The sequence below is a fragment of the Charadrius vociferus genome, unplaced genomic scaffold (assembly GCF_000708025.1).
Source record: "Charadrius vociferus isolate BGI_N301 unplaced genomic scaffold, ASM70802v2 scaffold183, whole genome shotgun sequence".
NCBI classification, from domain to species: Eukaryota; Metazoa; Chordata; class Aves; order Charadriiformes; family Charadriidae; genus Charadrius; species Charadrius vociferus.
In genome coordinates, this window is record NW_009648250.1 from 4349229 (window position 1) to 4367694 (window position 18466).

The window sequence follows — 18466 nt, forward strand, 5'->3', positions numbered from 1 at the left end:
AAATAACCCACCAGCCCCAGTAATTAAAACTGCAAGTTCAGCTGTCCTAATGCCCTAAAGTTACCCAGAAATTTGTGCAAGGCTATGATGTGACAGCTGTAACCAAAATAAATAAAAATACCTGATTGACGTCCAGTTTAAGACTTGTTTACACTGAAGCATCTGTATGGAAAAATGTTCTCCCTGCAAGTCACCATGACACAAAACCCAGCTACACCAGGAAGACGTGCTCCACTAATTTGAAAAATGACCTGTATCACTGTGGCACACTTCTCTGCAAGTCCCATTTCATTCCATGAGGACAGAAGCCTTACATATCTGTTTTTGAAAATTATGTCTTTGTCATAAGAACCTCACCATGTGTGTATTCCTACTTAAAAGAAGGCACTATCCATCAACTCTAGTGCTGATTTTTCCCTGTCTGCAGTAGCAGCTGAACACTGGGAGCGACTGCCCAGGCAGGCTGTGGAATCTCCTCCTCCAGAGATTGTCCAGAACAGGTCAGACAAACATATGCCCAAATTGTTACCTAGAAGTCAGTCTGCTCAAGGGTGAGGAGATGGACTAGGTCACCTCCCAAAGTCCCTTCCATCTCTGCTTTCCATTGTTCCAAACATACGGGATTCCCCCTTCTACACAAGGGGGTATCTGTGGTTTTGAGGAGCCTTTCTTTTTAATCCCTTTTGCATCCCTCCAGGCACACCATTTCCCAATTTGAGCTTGCAACTCTTCAAAAATGGGAATATCTCTTTAAACACACTTTTGACCCCCTTCTAAAAATTGTTGTTTGAGCACAGTGCTTGCTCCGCTGCTCACATTAGACATTTTGACACCCTTGCAGCCCTTTGCATACAGCCACTGGGTCTGGCCAGGCTGTGCGCACTTTCTTTTTTCCTTCATAATGTTTCTAGATCCCTTGGAAAGCAGATATGCTGTAGTATGAACGGTGCGGTATAGGAGGTTACCTTCATGCACACAGGAGCACACTCCTTGCAGCTCTTATGCACAATCACGTTGCAATCTGAAAGAGAAGGTACGTTTCAAAGCCTGGCACAGAACAGGGTCCCCGGCCTGCAGAAAACATTACTGGGAGGCTTCACCTGCTTCCCTCCTCCGGGTCCACTTACTAAAGTAGCCCTGAAGATGCCTTGATGTTACAGCCCCTGGCTAGGAAGAAGTTTTTGCCTAATATGCTGGGGCTAGGAGATGGCTATGGTCCCTCCTGAAGCTGTCACCTGCCATCCTTCCTCCCTCTCCCGCTTATTACATAAAGAAGGTACATCCAAATCTAGGCCAGGTCTCTCTTTGAAACAACACACTTGAAGCAGGATCTCAAAGCAGGATTCGGAGCACTGTAAGTTCACACGCGAAAGCCAGCGACTACTTACGAGAGCACTGCAGTGACTCCTTTCCTACGAGGGCCTTTTCACAGGCCATACATGGGATAACCCCTGAGAAGGTCCCATTTGTAAAACTGTGCCTATTCAGTTTCTCTTTATCTTTGGTATCTTTATTTTTTGTCTTCATCCCCAACAGCAGAGGCGGAAAAAAAGAAAAGAAAAAGACACATTAGAAAAAAAGATAACTTAATACAATCTTGAAAACACTAAAACATTCCCTGTTAAGAGCAAATTACTCTAAAACATTTATTCCCTGTCCTGGAAGACTTGTAACAGTATACTATATTATTACATCCAACATCACTCAAGTCCTAAAATGATGCAGGCATTGCTTTCACTGGCAGCTAAGCCAGCCAGCATTATCAAGGAAGACTGGCAGAAACACAATTATAAAGCTGCAAAAAGGGGAGGACCAGAAAATAAAATTTAAGAAGTGTTATTGACTCACAGCACACACCAACAAATATCAATGCCCACATCTCCCTGAGGTATATGTGCAAACTCGTGCCTCTGCAGTTAAAGCTGCACTTAGGTAAATTTAGAAAATTTGTCTTTAGATTTTAGGAGATATTAGAAATAACCTATTTTTAATGAGCGTTAATGAATTTAATAAATTTTGCCTATTTTTACAGTACTCCTGTTGGTGTGAGTACACGTTTGTCCGAGCAGCCCTGGTCGTTACTCTTTAGGAGACCACGCACACACAGCTTAATGTACAGCTGCTGGACCAGACATACATGTTCACAGCCAGTTCACAGCCAGTTCTGCCACTCTTGAAGATATCCCCTCAGGCAACCATCTTCACATCCCCCTATGTTAGGATATCCTAAAGTACAGGAGGGCATACTAGAAAGCCTGCAAAACTGCCAAAAGGACAGCTGGAAAGATCCGGTAGACCAAATCTACATCTCAAGCTGCTAATTGATGCCATTAATCTAAATTTCAGATGTCTCAAAATTAAACCACAAATGTTCTAATCTACCTTCCATGGTATGTTCGACCATGCAGGCCTTGAATCTGCAACTCTTTTAAGAGTAAGCAGTGTTTAGTCATGCAAAAGGTCCCATTAACTTCACATAAGGCAAATTCAACGGATTATGTACCAATGTAGAAGTTACAGACTCAATTACTTATTAAGATTAATTGCAAGAACAGGCCCATACTTAGTTTTATTTCGCAAAGAAAATTATTTCTTAAAGGCAATTTATACATTTAAACTTTGGCTAAATCATCAAATGAGATTATTAATAACATCAAAAAATGGCAAGGGAAATACTTGATATTGTTCAGCTAAAGCTACTGTTTAAAAGGAAAGCTGGTTTTTAATATGAAAGCCATTTCAAGGCATCCCATGTATGTTTTAAAAATAAAAAATAAAGATAGAAGTTTCTTCCTATTACTTATGTGGTTTTGTAATAAACATCTTTACATAAAAATTTAGATTCTCATCTATAATTAATTACAGTGACATAATTATACATAATAATATAGACACAAATCCCAAATTACCTTGCACTTATTCCGTGTGCTAGTCATTCTGTTCATCAGAAAGCTGAAAGTCCGACTCACTTTACATTTTTCAGGCTCATTTTTTGAGGGTACAATATATTTATTCCATTCCTCCTGAATCCTAAAACGGAGACCAGTGGGAAAAAAAAAATAATTCCAGTGGGAACAGTGCCTTAAAACAAAGCAGAATCTGGATGGTGCTTATTTCACCTAACATTTACAATTACATGTTTTATTGTGGGCTTAGCTGATGTAATAAAAAGACTGCAGTCCCTCTAGTAACACTAGCCCGTGGAGCACTCTGAATATGCAATGTGTTACAAGGTCACCTAAGATCACGGTTGGTATCTAAAGCTTCCTTGCTTTTATTACAGTGTTTTGGATGTTCCCACCGGGGATAGGAGCTCCTATAACAAAGAGCAGCACATCCCCACCGTGCACGTCCCGCAGCAGCAGACATAAATCCCCACCGCAGGACGTGCGCCGGGGCTGGGCTCAGCACAGGGTTTAAGCGTGGGCTTACGGATCCCCTGGGCAGGGATTGCTCCCCTAAATCGCCGCTAAAAGCCCCCTCTGGGAGGGGTGCGGAGGCCTCTTCCCCTCTCTGCTCCCTAGATGGCATTCTTGCCACAGACCCGCTCCCGCCGCCTCCAAAGGCGGGAGGTGCGTCACAAGGTCCCGTACCTTTTCTCTCGGCACTGCTCGGGCAGACTGTACGCTCGCTCTGCAAGACATAAAGAGTTACCAGGCACTCAGATTGCAAGGTCGATCAGGTTTATTCGAGGCGCACAACCTCCAGCAGGCCATAAGCTTGTCGTTAAGGGCTTGCAACATCATTTGAAAATTAGGAAAGCAAAAACGTATATATGTTAGAAGCAGCTTTTCCTAGGGTAAGACCGCTGCCCACTAGGCTTTCTTTAGTTGACAGAATCTGCCAGAAATGAGACGGGTATCAATGAATGCCAGCCTCTGAAAACAGTCTGCTTTTAAGAATAACAAAAAATAATTATTTCGGTTTTCTTAACAACCCAGACTTGAATGATTCACACTTCATTTTGCTCTTTACATAATTTGTTGTAAAAATTCTTAATTACATTCTTCTAACATTTTCAATTACCTGTCTTACACAGCTTTATCTATAATATTAAAAAATTTTAAATCCCTCTACATAAAGAGGAATATTACTAGTCTATGTATGGTGCAGGATGTGTAATGTGTTACAAGTTTACATCCTAGAAACAGTAGAGAGGACTCAAGGAGACACTTTGTAACAAATTGTCTAAAAAGCAAAACAAAAGATAAATAATTCAGTTGGGTTGTTTTGGAAGGAAAAAAAAAATTATAGAGGCCATTTTACCATTTCCATATTAGAAGCCATTCCGTTTTGCAGACATTTTTTGCAAAGCTACCACAGGTATGGTTCAGAAAGGTACTTAGACACCTGCCTAAACTTAAACACGCTTTGCTGAATCAGCGTGTCTTCACACAAACGTAGACTTCAGGTTAGCGAGAGCTCGAATATTTACCAAAGAAGCAGGGAGACTAAAAGGGCGTTTCCGTTAGTTGCCAGGCACAACCTGCGCCGCGGGATGCTTTCAGAAGAAACGAAGGCCACGTACCCATGGGAGATGAAGACAGCCTCATGCAAAACAGCACCATGGGATTGGCACTGAGATACTTACTACCAGGTTGGAGCAGAGACACTGACTTAGAGAGTGAAAGAGCCTGAAGGAGGGATCGACCACTGTTCATAAGCACACCATCTACAGAGCAGGGACAAATCCTTTACTGTTACAGCCTGGTAGTACCTTCTCAAATAAAAGCAGGGAGTTGTTTTAAACCTGAGCATACTGAAAAGCTTCCATCAGAAATGGAGAGTGATTTCCCACTTTCTTCTCATAGTTTGTGTGAAAAAGGCCATCCTGTTGCCATCTGGCATTCATCTGCTTTGGCTTACATTTCACTGCGATGTACAGGGTCAGTTGTGGCTCCCTCCTGCATAGCTAAGCCCTGAGCAAGATGTCCAAAGCAGTGGCAGCGAGGCAGAGGGGAAGGGGTAGGTTTTCAGTGTGCAGACACCTGCACAGACCCAGACAGAACCCCACTACAGCCCACAGAGATCAGGATGAATTATCTGACCTAATTTCTTGGACCAAGGTCTTGGGCTAGCCCCGTACCCAGACGCAACTGCTCAGAGCGAGCGCAGCTGTGCCTGCCTCACACAGTCACCACTACCGCCAGCTGCCAAACACTCTGTTCAATGCTCCCATCCTTGCAAAATGCTGGCAAGGAAGGGACAAGGCAGGAGGTGCCAGTGGCCGAGAAGTACTAGCAGGAACCTCAGCAGACCAGCACCCTCCCTCCCAGCAGCACACTGCATCTGCGGTGCGGGCTGCAGAACAGCCTGTTTCCAAGGCATGGACAGGAAAGGTTTTCCACCTTCTCCACAAGGTAAAGGTCCAGCACTGACTGTCCCAGGAGGAACGGGAGAGAGAATGAATAGGACACAAGCCCAAGCCCAGATGAGGTCAGAGCATGTAATAGTGCCTGCATGAAGCTTAATGGGCTGTGACATCAACAGTCCCCTAGCTGCAAGGTCAAAGGAATTTTGTTTTAACTTTTAAGCACAGGCCATAGGGCTTCGCTGATCTGCCATCCACTACTTCTGTGACATAGCTCCCTCTTCTTCTTCTGCCTTGTTGTGCCAAAGACTTCTCACCTAATCTGTTGGATAAAAATGGTTACAAATACATTAAGTGATGCAGAAAAATACAACACAGCTGAGTGCTGCAGGCTGCCGTACATACTCCGCCTTAGAAGGGGACATGGAATTTTACAGTGAATTTGAGCAATCACAAACAAGTTATTTGCTGCACTGCTTAACACAGTTTCTTAAGGCAAAAAGATGTCTGCAGTCACTGTACATCTGCCGATCATCTTTCGCCATGCCACCTTCCCATCAGCTTTTGAATTTGTTAACTGGTTTCATAGTTAATGGTAGTATTTCCACAACTTCTGTGTGTTTTTACATTCAGTGTCTTAGAATCATGGAATGGTTTGGGTTGGAAGGGACCTTCAAAGATTACAGAATTATAGAACTGGCTAGGTTGGAAGGGACCTTTAAGATCATCAAGTACAATCATTAACCTAACACTGCCAAACCCACCACTAAACCATGACCCTAAGCACCACATCTACCCATCTTTTAAATACCTCTAGGGATAGTGATTCAACCACTTCCCTGGGCAGCCTCTTCCAATGTTTGATAACCCTTTTGGTGAAGAAATTTTTCCTAATATACAACCTAAACCTCCCCTGGCACAACATAAGGCCATTTCCTCTTGTTCAAGCCCCGTGATCACCTAGATCACCTAGTCCAACCCCCCTGCCACAGCCAGGGACATCTTCCACTCGATCAAGTTGCTCAAAGCCCCATCCAACCTGACCTTGAACACTTCCAGCGGTGGGGCATCTGCAACTTCTCTGGGTGTCCATCCCATCTGGTTCACTGTAACTTACATCTCCTGCCTCTTGCTCAGGACTAGTGGAAAGCTAAAGGTATACTGCAGGAAGAGACAAGCTGCAAGTATGGCAATGGACAGGGTTATAGGGGCAGAGGCCAGGTCTCTTGAAAGGCAAGTGTTTTTTAAGTGATGTGATCTATATGAAAAGCACAGTATGTGTATTTCACGTTTTGCGTCATTTTCAAATATAACCCATACCCTCATTGTGAAAAGTGTAGGTTGTCTTCTAAATATGAAACTATGTGTCTAGAACTAAAGCATGTTAGAAACAATTTGTAAAACATTACAAGCTTCTTGCAGAGACGTCTCTGACTCCATTTCACGAAGAGGGTGGATTTTGCTCCCCAGCCTGTGGAGATGACAATACCCCATCCACATTTCAGAGACTCCCTGGTATCTACAGAACCTGGGGCCATCCGGCCTCTTTGATGCCTCTTCTGTGTCATCCTGAGCTTCCTCATGGTCTCTGCCAGGCATGCAATAGGAGGCTGGAGTAAGTATCTTCCAAAAAGAAGATTATCACCCTTGCCGGAATTACTTTTTCTGACCAGTGCTCTCCCAGTTTGTGTGCCCTCCCGAGTATCAGATGCTGTATCAAGGGAGGATGTGACAGGGCAGTAGATGGGAGAAGAGTGAAGGAGGATGGTAAGGGTGCCCAAAGGCAACCGAACCCTGCTTTCACACAAGTTGGTGAGATCTGTGTATAGGACAGGCCCGAGTAAAGCTGTCAGCACTGCGCCTGAAGCAGGCAGGTATGGGACGAGGCTGTGCAGGTGCAAAGCCAGAGCACTGACCTTCATTTGAATCCTCAACTGCGAAGTCCCGAGGAATGCGAGGTCTTCCTACTAAACCTTTGGGTGAGGAGCAGGAATAGGACCGCGACCGAATCCCAGACACCGTGCATTCCTACAAGAAATTGCAGCAAACTAAAACTTGTGTTGTTTTGAAATGCGTCAGCAACAAAATAAACCAGTAACAGAATTTTTGGAAGAAAGAGAGCTGACCGCACACACATACATTTTCTTGGCTTCATTAAAGCTTTAAGTTGAAGTACAATTTTTGACGACTTCATTTGAATTCTTAGCAAGTCTGTCATAATTCCACTATGATCAATTTTTGTATATTACAGGAAATAATTTGTGGATGCAAGCTAGACTAAAAGAAAGCTTACACTCTTCTCCAGTTTGCTGGCAGATGCCACTCAAACAGTGCTGTTGGCCATTATATCTGATGACTGAGATACCTTCTTTTACCAAGGGAACCATTAATCTTAGTACTTAAATGCCTCAAAAATATTTCTTGGAGACTGACACCCTGCCTTGGTAATTACTGATTTCAAAGTTTCCAGAGAAAGGAGTTAGCCTCTTTCTCTTTCCTCTCTGTGTTTTTTTTTTATTGTGCATGAAAAGATTTTCCAATCCCAAATATGTCAATGATAAGGCTTGAAAGGAAACCCCCTACTCCTACTGCTTACCTATTTTTTTTTAAATGTAGCCCTGACAGAATTTAATATTTGTGCTGGACTCTTTTTCTTGCTTCATGTAATCACTTGTTGAAGGTTAGATAAAGCTTTACATTGGCAAGAAGTCTGTCTAATAAAAACATAAGAAACCCTATGATCAAAAAATACCTTTATGTATGTGTCCGAAGATCTCAGAAATGGCACCATGGTCTAAAGAAAATGAATGTAGCCAGGGTACTTTAGAAAACCATAATGAAGAAGAGATATTTGCACTGGTCAACGCACAAAGCCCAACTGAATTTCCCCGAGTCTGGCAATTGTTTTAAAACAGGCAGCAGGCTGTTTTTATACTTTACAAAGCTGTTACCCTTTCACATAATGACAGCTGGTTAAACATTTCCTCACTAAATGCATTTTGGTTAGAAAATGCTGATTCACTGAACCCAAGATACTTCCTTTGAAACACTTCTGATAAATTATACTTTTTTCAAAGCTGAAGCAAATGTCTGATGGACCCCTCCCATGTCTGCTGCTGAGCCGGGGCACAACCAGGGAGTTTCTGCTCCACAACCCTGGCACGCTTCTCTCCAGAGGGACTAGCACTGCCAACTGGGAACTCATTTTTCCCCCTTCAGATTCAGGTATTTCTCACAGGTTTTCAGTGATGTACTTAAAAGGAAAACAATGCAAACCAAGATAGTATCAAATACCTTGTGCTGCAGACTGGTAGAGAAATCTAATCCATCTCTGCTACAAGCCATGGCTTCTGAAGAGCTGAGGGGAGGGTAGTGAACGTGGGATCTGTCCAAAACACCTCCACTTCCACCGTCTACTTCAAGGTCATCGAGACTCGAACTGAAGCAGACAACAAAGTCTTTAATTCCCATGAATTCTAGTAATACTTCATCTCAACCTTAATGCAATAAGCAAAGATACTGCTGTACACTCTGATCAATGACAACCCAAAACACCATGATTATGTCAGGTAAGTCATGATCTGAGTCCCCTCTCAGGTTTGCAGTCACCTGGTCAAGGAACTCAGTCACTTTGTACAGGACTCGTCAGACCCAACCTTGTGGATCTGCAGTACAGACATTTGCATTGCTTATGATCACACAGACTCCCACCACAGTCAGCCACCTCTGGAGGATGACTTTCAGATCCATATTCAGCATCTCCCTTAAAAAGAGACGTTTTGTTCCACACATGTACCTTCCTCTCTATATAGATGATAAGGAGAACTGAGACAATTAGCTCAGATTTCAGTATTAAGATATGTGGGTATATATGGATATTTTATGAGTGTGTGTATTTGAAAGATATGATGTGGCTATTCACAAGACATTTTTTCTACATCTGTGACTTGATGGAGCATGGAAGAGAAAACTAACAATAGAGATGAAGGAGGGTCTGAGACAGTTTATGAGATTAATTTCTAAAGATATAAATTTAAAACCACATAGGACTATAAAGAGACTGAAAAATCTCTGGCTAAATCAATATTTCAAATACCTAGAGACTATTTGATTGGTGAGGGTTCCTGAGCAGGAGAGTACAGTAAGGTTTCTCAGCAGTACCAGAGTTTCCTAGGATGGGTCCCATGAGCTGCATGAGCAAGTTCATGGTCTCTTCATCAGAATGACTGGAAGGAACGGTTGACTGCTTGCAATAACATACCAGCCTTACAACATAAAACTTCAAATTATGTGTGGTATTTCTAAATAGCCAGAGTTCCTACCAGGAATAATAGCACAACAATTCCTTCACACACCACTGCAATTCTCTTTGTCGAAGGGCAAATCTATCAATACTGTCCAAAACTACTTCCTTATTACACTTCTGGAGACCATCTTTCGCAACGTTTCCTAGTAATAGCCCATGTGATGTCTGAGAAACGAGTCATTTAACTGCATTATCAGCTACTGTCACATTTTAAAATTGGAAAAGCAATACATGTCTATGTCAACAGACAAGCATATGTGTCTTAATGGGGATAACTTACCCAGGGAATTTTTCTGACATAAAAAGCTGGTTTAAAGATCTGCTAAGTAACTTGCCACATCACCTCAGATACTTCAAGGAAGATGCTGCTGGAATTAAATACTGATAGTCTTATTTTATGTGTAATGTCTGGGTCACTTACAGTTGACACATTAAGGTCAATCACATGTCTCTGAAAATTTTTATAAGCTCTTAAAGCTCACACATAGATACCTGACCTAGGTCTTAAAAAATGTATAGCAGAAAAATGTTTATGACAGAGAGGCAGAAGAAGATTATTTATAGTAACTTACATGGTATCCCCGTAGCTAGCAAAAATAAAAGGTTTGGGAAAGATCAACTCTTAGTCTGATGTTTGTTGTCTTATCTGTGTTAAAAGGTTCCTCCTAGAAGGACTTCGTAGTTGCATAAGAAACTCAAAATTAAGGTAGAGAAAATGTTATTGCCCATTTCAATTGACAATGGACAGACACTACTCCTTCCTTACTGTTTTAACATAGATCTGATGCCCTACCTCCAACTAGTCTAAACACTCTTGGAAGGTGGGAGACAGATTCAAATTTCCTCCTGTACAAAAAGGAACTGATTTCATGTCTCTTCTACCCAGAGAAGCAATAAAGCCTTTTTATCAAGGAAATTTTACGAATTGTCAAATACAAAAATTACAGTTTAATCTCCAAAGCTCTGCATTCCTGAAGCCAACCAGTTCCCAGCATAACCTAAAGCCATCTGGAGGACGGTCCTCAGACAACTGACTCTGCTGGCAGCAAACGTGTACCAGCAAAAGAGCAGGAAACAGTCTGAGCCTATTGGAAATGTGATCTGTACTCTGCACTGTGTCTTTTGAGGTAAAAAAATACATGCAATCAGGAATAAGTTAGTCCTTCTCCAGGCCAGTGCAAAGAATGGAAAGGTTCCCAGCGAGTTCAACAGATTTTGAACTATTGTCTTAACAGAAAATGTAACTGAGGAAAACTAGGGTGAAATTCTGGTTTCCGACAAAAACAGCTGATTCTTTTTTCTTTTAAAGAACACATACGAGAAAAAAAAGTATAAAAGTATGTTTGTATTAAACTGAATTGTCTTAGAAGACACCTTTTATTTGTTAAAAATGTCTTCATAACTATTTTATGAAAACAGATCATTAGGACAATTTAAGTATCAGTGACTGAAAACAGTGATTTTACCTTAGTAATAGTATTTATTACTCCAGATTCTGCTTCATCTTTTGAAATAAAAGGTTATCATAAATAATCCTTATTCTGGTTACACCAGTAAATTCCATACCTTCTTCTTTTCATGTCAGCATTAAGTTGGCCCCGATCCTTAATAAATCCATGGGTCTTGAATGGAAGGTATGAATCTGCTCCGTACAGATCAGAAGGTGAAACAGTATGTGTTAAATCTGCATTTTCTCCATTTTTCACTGGCCTTTGATTTCCTTCATTTGGAACACATATATAGTGGTCATTCTCCTCAAGGGAGGGAGACGAAGAGCTCTTAGCCATCGGGATTGAGTTGGTGGGATTCAGACATGTTTCACTGCTGTCGCCATCTCCATGATCGAAGTTAGTCTTTAAATCTCCAGCCTGCAGAGAAAAAATGAATGCTGGTAAGAGGCAGTAACAAGATGTATTGTCAGGGAGTAAGGAACAGATTAGTTTGCCATTTTATTTATGATTATATGTTTGCCCTGTTACTTTTTACGGGACATGAATTGAAGGAAAGTTATATGGCTAAGAGATTCTAGACCTTGCATTACTTTTTTCCATAATTAGAGTAGTCATGAACTGGTATTTACAAGTCTAATGGATTTCTCATTTATATTTACACCTTTTGCTAAATGTATCAATTCATATATTTATAGCTTTTATTAAAAAATATCCTTGAGTCAATCAAAAAATACGCATATTACATTAGTGTGGGAGACATATGGAGGAGAATTCAAACATTGTCCAGTTTAATTTGGAAAGATCACCCTACACATCATGCACTTTTCATTTTCCAGCACCAATTTCCTAAGCTTTGAGATAAAAATACCTGACCTGGAACAGAGGTTCTCCAGGGAAGGAAGGGAAAGGAATCTTTATTTTTTGCCATTAAGCAATTATGGGCATGAAGCATGCACATAATCCTGTCTCCTCTTGCACAGAGACAGGAATGGAGTTGGGAATTATGTTTTCTTAGGTACAGGGATCAGGATTTAGACCCTGGCAACTAATAAATCTTTGTGCACCTAAGGTTGAATTCTACTGTCAACTCTGCATAAGATATTAAAATATAATTTACTGTAGATGCTACTAACTAAAAGACACTGAACAATAGTAAAAAGTCACACGGCCAGCAAAAACACTCAACCTCCAAAAAGCACCTACATAAAAGCAAAAAGAAAGGAAGGATTGCAAGCGTATCCAAAGCCCTGGTCTTTTCAGATTGTTGAATTCCTCCTTTCTGACCCCACTTGAGATGCATTTTCATCCCCATCATAATTATGTTTCTCTCAGTAAAAGACAGAAAGAACTGCTGGCATTTTTACAGCAGCCCATATTTGCATCCACAGATACAGCGCATGCAACTCTGGAAGTACTGCCGTGGCGTTGTGCAGATGAGATGCATGAAGCTAAAATGCTTCTTCCACGTCTTACACAGCTGTTCTTCCCTTCAAAGTTATTCCTGCCTGGGCAGCATTTCCCCTCAGCACCAGAAGGACCTCCTCCGGCAGCTGCTGCTTCTCCTGCTGCATGGTGCTGAGGGAAGAATTTGGCCACAGTCAGCAATTTAACAAAGTTGAGTGCAGCTATGTACTAAGCAAAGCTTAGTAATCCAACCTGAAGGACCCCCCAGCAATACACTCAGGTAATATTTGCATCTGTAATGGATCTGCGCTTCTGCAGCTCTATCCTTCCAACCTGGATATTGTTGAAATCAAGGGTTCACAGACTGCATATATAGTCCCTTGCCAGTTGCTCACTCCTACGTTATTATTTCATGCATCTCTCAGTAACCTTAAGTGCATTTTGAACATCGTGGCCTCTGACTGAAACTTCCATCTCAGCTGACACAACGAACTGGATCTGCAGTGAATGCAGGGGCTGAAGTGCTTCAGGGAAGGAAAAAAAAAAAAAAGGAAAAAAAAATCACACTGGCAAAATCTCAGCCCTCTTCTAACATTATGGTCTGGACACTTCTTACCCTTGTATTCCAAGTTTCACCTCAGTCAGAGCCCAAATAAATAAGTCACTTCAACCATCACTGAAACATAGCTACCAGCCACCAGAATTTGGCAGCTGTTTTAACTACACACAACCACTATCCACAAGAGTTGGACTAGTCCCCCCTGACGAAGTTATGATATCTGAGTGCGACCGTGGGGAAGGGATTTCAGGTGCAACATGGTGATGTAAAATATAATTTGGTCTGGACACTCTGGCTCATCTCCAGTGCAGGTGACAAATAAATCAGAAACATGAATGCTAAGTCAGGATCTCCAGTATCCAAATGCTCCGTGTCAGTTGTAGACATCGGCTTCACTTTTTCAGCAATATCTCATTTTTGCTGAGCCTCTAAACTTAGCTAGCAGCTTATAATTAACTTCTGAAATTAGGCAACATCAGCAAATTCATCTCTTTTGTGAAGGTACATAGAATTCAGAAAATCTGAAGTGCACAGGAGCAAGTTACATTGTGTTAATATCTCTTAGAAAGAAGTAAACACTATTTAGCTTACAAACACACAGAAAAGACAGTAAGTCTTAGAGTTGTCCCTAGAGACTAGGGAAAATAATTCCTATCAACTGAATCTGTTAAAAGGGACCTCATAAATGGGTTACAAAATACAGCTGAGAAGCGTAAGGTATTACTGTTTTCATTTTAGAGCTTTACTAATTGGCCACACACTGCTGCTGACAGATCAAGAAGATCCTACTATCACACAAATAAGTTACTTTAACAGAAGACGACAAAAAATTTGCCAAAAGTTCACACAAAAGCTTACTTGGTCTACTACCATGCAATTCGCATATACTTCATCGCTTCCACTCAGCATGGCAGAATGTCTGGTTGCAGCAAAGAAAGTAGGTGGTGCCTTGAATTTCCTGAGAACTTCAAGAGTAGAGAGTCTCTGCTCTGGAAAAAAGAAATTGTGGCAAACATGCTATTAAATCTCAAACCATTTACTTCTCATGTATACACACTGTCATAAAAATGGCAAAGTTAAACATTAAGCACCAGATCTCAGGATTACAATTTGAGTAATACTTGTGTGGCCACTCAGAAATCTGCCCATTTCTTAATTGCTTAATGCGCGCTATATGTTCCAAGAAGCCTATAGTTGACAAGACTCTAAAAGGTACCACAGAATCATTCACGTAACTTAAAAATAAGTGTTCCTGGATCTTAGCAAAACTGTCCACCCAACCTAGAACTTTGTAGAGATCTGTGGCTGAAGAACATAGGACAGGATTTATGGGGTGGGATGAAATATGCATGATTCTGGCCTATACATTAAATACCTAACTTCTGATACATTATATGAGTGGAATACTGTTCAACTGCAGTCAAATAATGACTCTCCTAAAGCATTCTACCTACTGGGAGCAACATAAATACTAATAATAAACCAATAAAGCAGATTACTGTTCTTAAAATAAAAAAAACAGCAACAAAATCATAAAAGTGATATATATAAAATACTACTAATAGTGCCTTTACAGGGTGACAGCAATCAATCAAGATTTGCCCCATGAACAAGACAATTGGGATGAAGACTGCGTCTGATCAGCTTTTGGTAATGAAATGAGAAATTATCAGTTTCACCAGAAATCATTAACAGAAGTTCAGAGTTTAGTTTTCAATAGTGTGTTCATGACTGCAAATATTATAAAGAGCAGCATGGGCTGCGACTTTTATTTCATGGAATTGAGCGGCAGAAAACCTAACCAAGTGCTATGGAAACACTGTCAGTCTGTCCTGCAGGCTCACTTCTCTTAAAGCTGCTTGTAAGTATGAAGAGCATGCATCAATCCAGCATTTCAGCTGGTAGTCAAGCCCTCATATTAACTTCTGAGAGCAAAACTTGACAAAGTGGAAACCAGTCTTGTTCTAAACTGTGTGAAAACAGGCTTTTAAAGAAAACCAGTTGTAATGTAATTTTCTTTATTTTAAGATGCTGTAAGTCAAGCATTGCCATTGGAAGTGCACTGAGATAAGAATGAGAATGATGTGATAGAAGAAAGTATTATACCCAGCAAAACATACTCAAAACTCAAAAACCAAAACTCTCAATAAACTTAATTCCTGTTTGTCTGTTATTGAAAACTATGAAAAAAACCCATTCTTAGTCCGCATCAGAAATTTATTTTCTGCAAAGGTGGAAAGGAAGAGATAACACTAAAGACTCTCTCCAGTCGATATTCTTAAAGCAATGTAACTGCTTTTGGAAGATCACAGAATCATATAGCATGGTATTGGATGTAAGGGAACTTTATAGATCATCTAGTCCAACCTCCCTGCCATGGGCAAGGACTTCTTTCACTAGATCAGGTTGGTCAAAGCCCTATCCAAGATGCCTATGGCCATCAGAGTGCAAGAAAAGTTATAATGAAGAAATGGGACTGGATTAGAAACTACATTTGTCAGAATATGGGGCATTTGTTTCGTTGAAAAAAAAAAAGTCCAGGACGACTGCCAAAACTGCACTGCTACACCACATCATTTATTTAATGTTAAGATGCTATCTCATAAGGCTACTCATAAGTAAGCTCTATACTTAGAGAAAACTGGAAATTCCCACTTAGAAATGGCACACTATGAACTATTTGGTTTCTAGTCCTGGCAGGCCTTGCGGGGTCCCATATCATTAAAACATCCTTACACTTCACATTTTGCTTCTCCCTTCTTCAGGAATTTTAACATGATTTTAGTGACTGCCATCTTGAGAACTGCTAAAGCTACAAACCATTTCCTTATGTCTGCCAAGATCCCAAAGCCTTTGTTTACAAATAGTATAAAAGCATTGTTTTCTACAGCAGCTCATCAGTCTTTGGCAGCTAAAATCGTACAGAAATGTGATTTGGCAAAACTGGCAGTACTTTCTTGTGGCAAGTAAAGCTTTCCAAGGGCTGGTCTTAAGCCAACAACCAGGAAGAAAAAAAAATGTCAGGCTCTCCACTGCTTCTCGTATGCTTATTACCTTCCCCAGCACACACTCCTTCTTGTATATAAATCCGCTGGGTACAATGGGCAAGGGTGCTATTCAGCTCCAGGGCTTGGCTGCAAAGGTTCAATACATACCCCTGAAAAACAGCCTAGGCATTAGGCATTCACAAATCACGGCGTAAACCCGAGCCTATGGAAACAGTTTGTTGACTTCAGCAACAGTCCCCACTGCTGGGGTCTCTACAGTCAGTTAATGGACTGCACTATGAATTACATGTCCCGAGCCAGAAACAGCAAAATCCCCCTATTACTTCACAATTTTATTTATTTTACATTATTTTAAAATAATACATTTCACATTATTTTAACATTCTGTAAGAGAGTATCAACCTAAGTAACAACTCCTGACGAAAGCTGCTGCAAATACCAGACATACCAGAATATGTTATCTGCAGTACTTTCCATCAGTACATCTTTATTGATTATCACTGCTAAATGTCGTATGTTTTTCTGGTGGTGCTACAGTCAGTCTGTTTTTAAAGGTGAGATGTCTAAATAAATATTTGTTGGGGTTTTAAATGATCAGACAAAAGGTGGCAGGTTAGTTTGGGCTTCACGTTGCGCTATGACCTCACTGTACCTCCTTAGTCCCAGTCCAACCCCCAATTTCAAACACGCATGAAGGGACGACTACACCAAACTAACTTTGTAACACAAGAAATATTTAAAGACTTCGCTGAATGCAGGGGAGAGCATTATTAATTACACATTGATTGTGCTAGTAACTTATTTCCACTGGACAGGCCCACATAGTTTAAAAAGTGACAAAACTGTCGCAAACGTCCAGATCACACACTGCATTCCTACAGCCCCACTAATTGCCTCCAGCCTGCCTTGCTGGCTGCAAATCATCTCAGTCTTACAGGGACCATCAGCAGACCTTCCTCCAGCTTAACATGGCAGCAGGTAGTAGCTCACTGCACTGGGTATCAGTAGTAACATGCAGCAAGGCTGTCCTTGCCTGAAAGATGAAGAGTATCAACAAAATGCATTTTCAAACAAAATGTCTCAAAAATCTCCCCTACCTACTCGAAATGCTTATTCTCATGGCAGATGCAAAACTTGAGCACAGCTTATGGAAAGACAGATAAGACTGCCAGGGAAAACTGGCACTTCTTGTGAGAGTCAAGGTGTCCCAAAGAGTTTTAGCTCTAAAGGGTGTCAGTAATGGACTTCAGGATGCTTACTAAGGTAAAAATGACCCAAATATGACACAGCAGAATTGGCTCTAGAACTGAAAAAACCCAGCAAGCAAAGCTGGTCCTCCTGCCAGAGCTGAACATGCTCTGGCTGTATAATGTGCCATGACCACACAAAAAGAATAAAATAAAGGCATGTCTCCTTTAGCAGAGCCTGTGGCTCTCTGCCATCTGCCTGGTAAACAGTCAAGAAAGATGTATGCGTTATTTAGATGTAGGTGAACAACAGCCACAGTGCTGGGAAGGATAATCTCCAAACATGGATAAAATAAAAGATCTTGACCAATGAATAACTAGGCACAAGTTCTCTCCATCTTCTGTAATGTTGTCATCAAAGTTATACAGCAAAGGCTGCACATTTTACCAGGCACAAAAGCTTATAAAAATACTTTAACTTAAAAAAAACACATGATCATCACAGCAATAATTCAAAACACGCTTTATGTTGGCATACGAAAATGTATAGCCTTGAATGACCTGTGTCAGAGAACGACAAGAACATAACACTGCCTGTTTTTCCACAAAAATCAAAACTTAAATCATTCCATGAGACAGCACACAGCAAAAGAGAAATGAAATACATCAACATGACCAAACTGAGAGCCAGGAAAGAAATTACAAATTCCCTTCTCCAGATACAATGAATAGTTTTCAGACAGCTCATCGCATTTACCCCCAGCAATCTGAGCAGGGGTTAATGTATAACTGGAAGTAACAGACCTATGAAGTCACCAAAAAATGTAGACAGCTAAGCGTATGGGCCATGCAGGACTGCAGAAATACTCCTCTAAATCCAGAAGTGGTGACCTGAATTTGGAGAAAAGTCCACACGTTCCTGGTGAGGGGCTGACCGAAGTGACATGCACATCTGTGGATATAGACCATACAACCAGTTTCAATGGGGGATCTGCATCCCTAATTCAGATGTCTTAGTGCTTCATTCAGGCAGTGCAACTACTCATGACAGCAAAATTAAGCAAGATCGTAAGAACAGCATTACATGGAGCGTAAAGCGAGGTAGGCTTTCAAGTGCTGCTGTCATAAAGACATTTAACTGTCCTAAATCAATGGAGTGAAAACCAAATCACTGCATTTGCTACATACTGTGTCAAGAGGATTGGGCATCTGGATCATGCCATCATGTTCAAGATATAGT

At 41.0% G+C, this 18466-nt stretch overlaps 1 protein-coding gene across 1 annotated transcript in view; it reads right to left on the reverse strand.

Annotated features, from left to right (window-relative positions):
* ARHGEF28 (Rho guanine nucleotide exchange factor (GEF) 28) overlaps positions 1–18466 on the reverse strand; it is a 136039-nt gene that overhangs the window by 38021 nt on the left and 79552 nt on the right. The window contains exons 9-17 of the mRNA XM_009884307.1: positions 13890–14020; positions 11184–11485; positions 8606–8750; positions 7228–7339; positions 4592–4672; positions 3594–3633; positions 2910–3030; positions 1389–1521; positions 966–1021 (exon numbers count right to left, since the gene is read on the reverse strand). Of these exons, the coding sequence (XP_009882609.1) occupies positions 966–1021; positions 1389–1521; positions 2910–3030; positions 3594–3633; positions 4592–4672; positions 7228–7339; positions 8606–8750; positions 11184–11485; positions 13890–14020 (1121 nt within the window). The remainder of the gene's footprint in view (positions 1–965; positions 1022–1388; positions 1522–2909; positions 3031–3593; positions 3634–4591; positions 4673–7227; positions 7340–8605; positions 8751–11183; positions 11486–13889; positions 14021–18466) is intronic.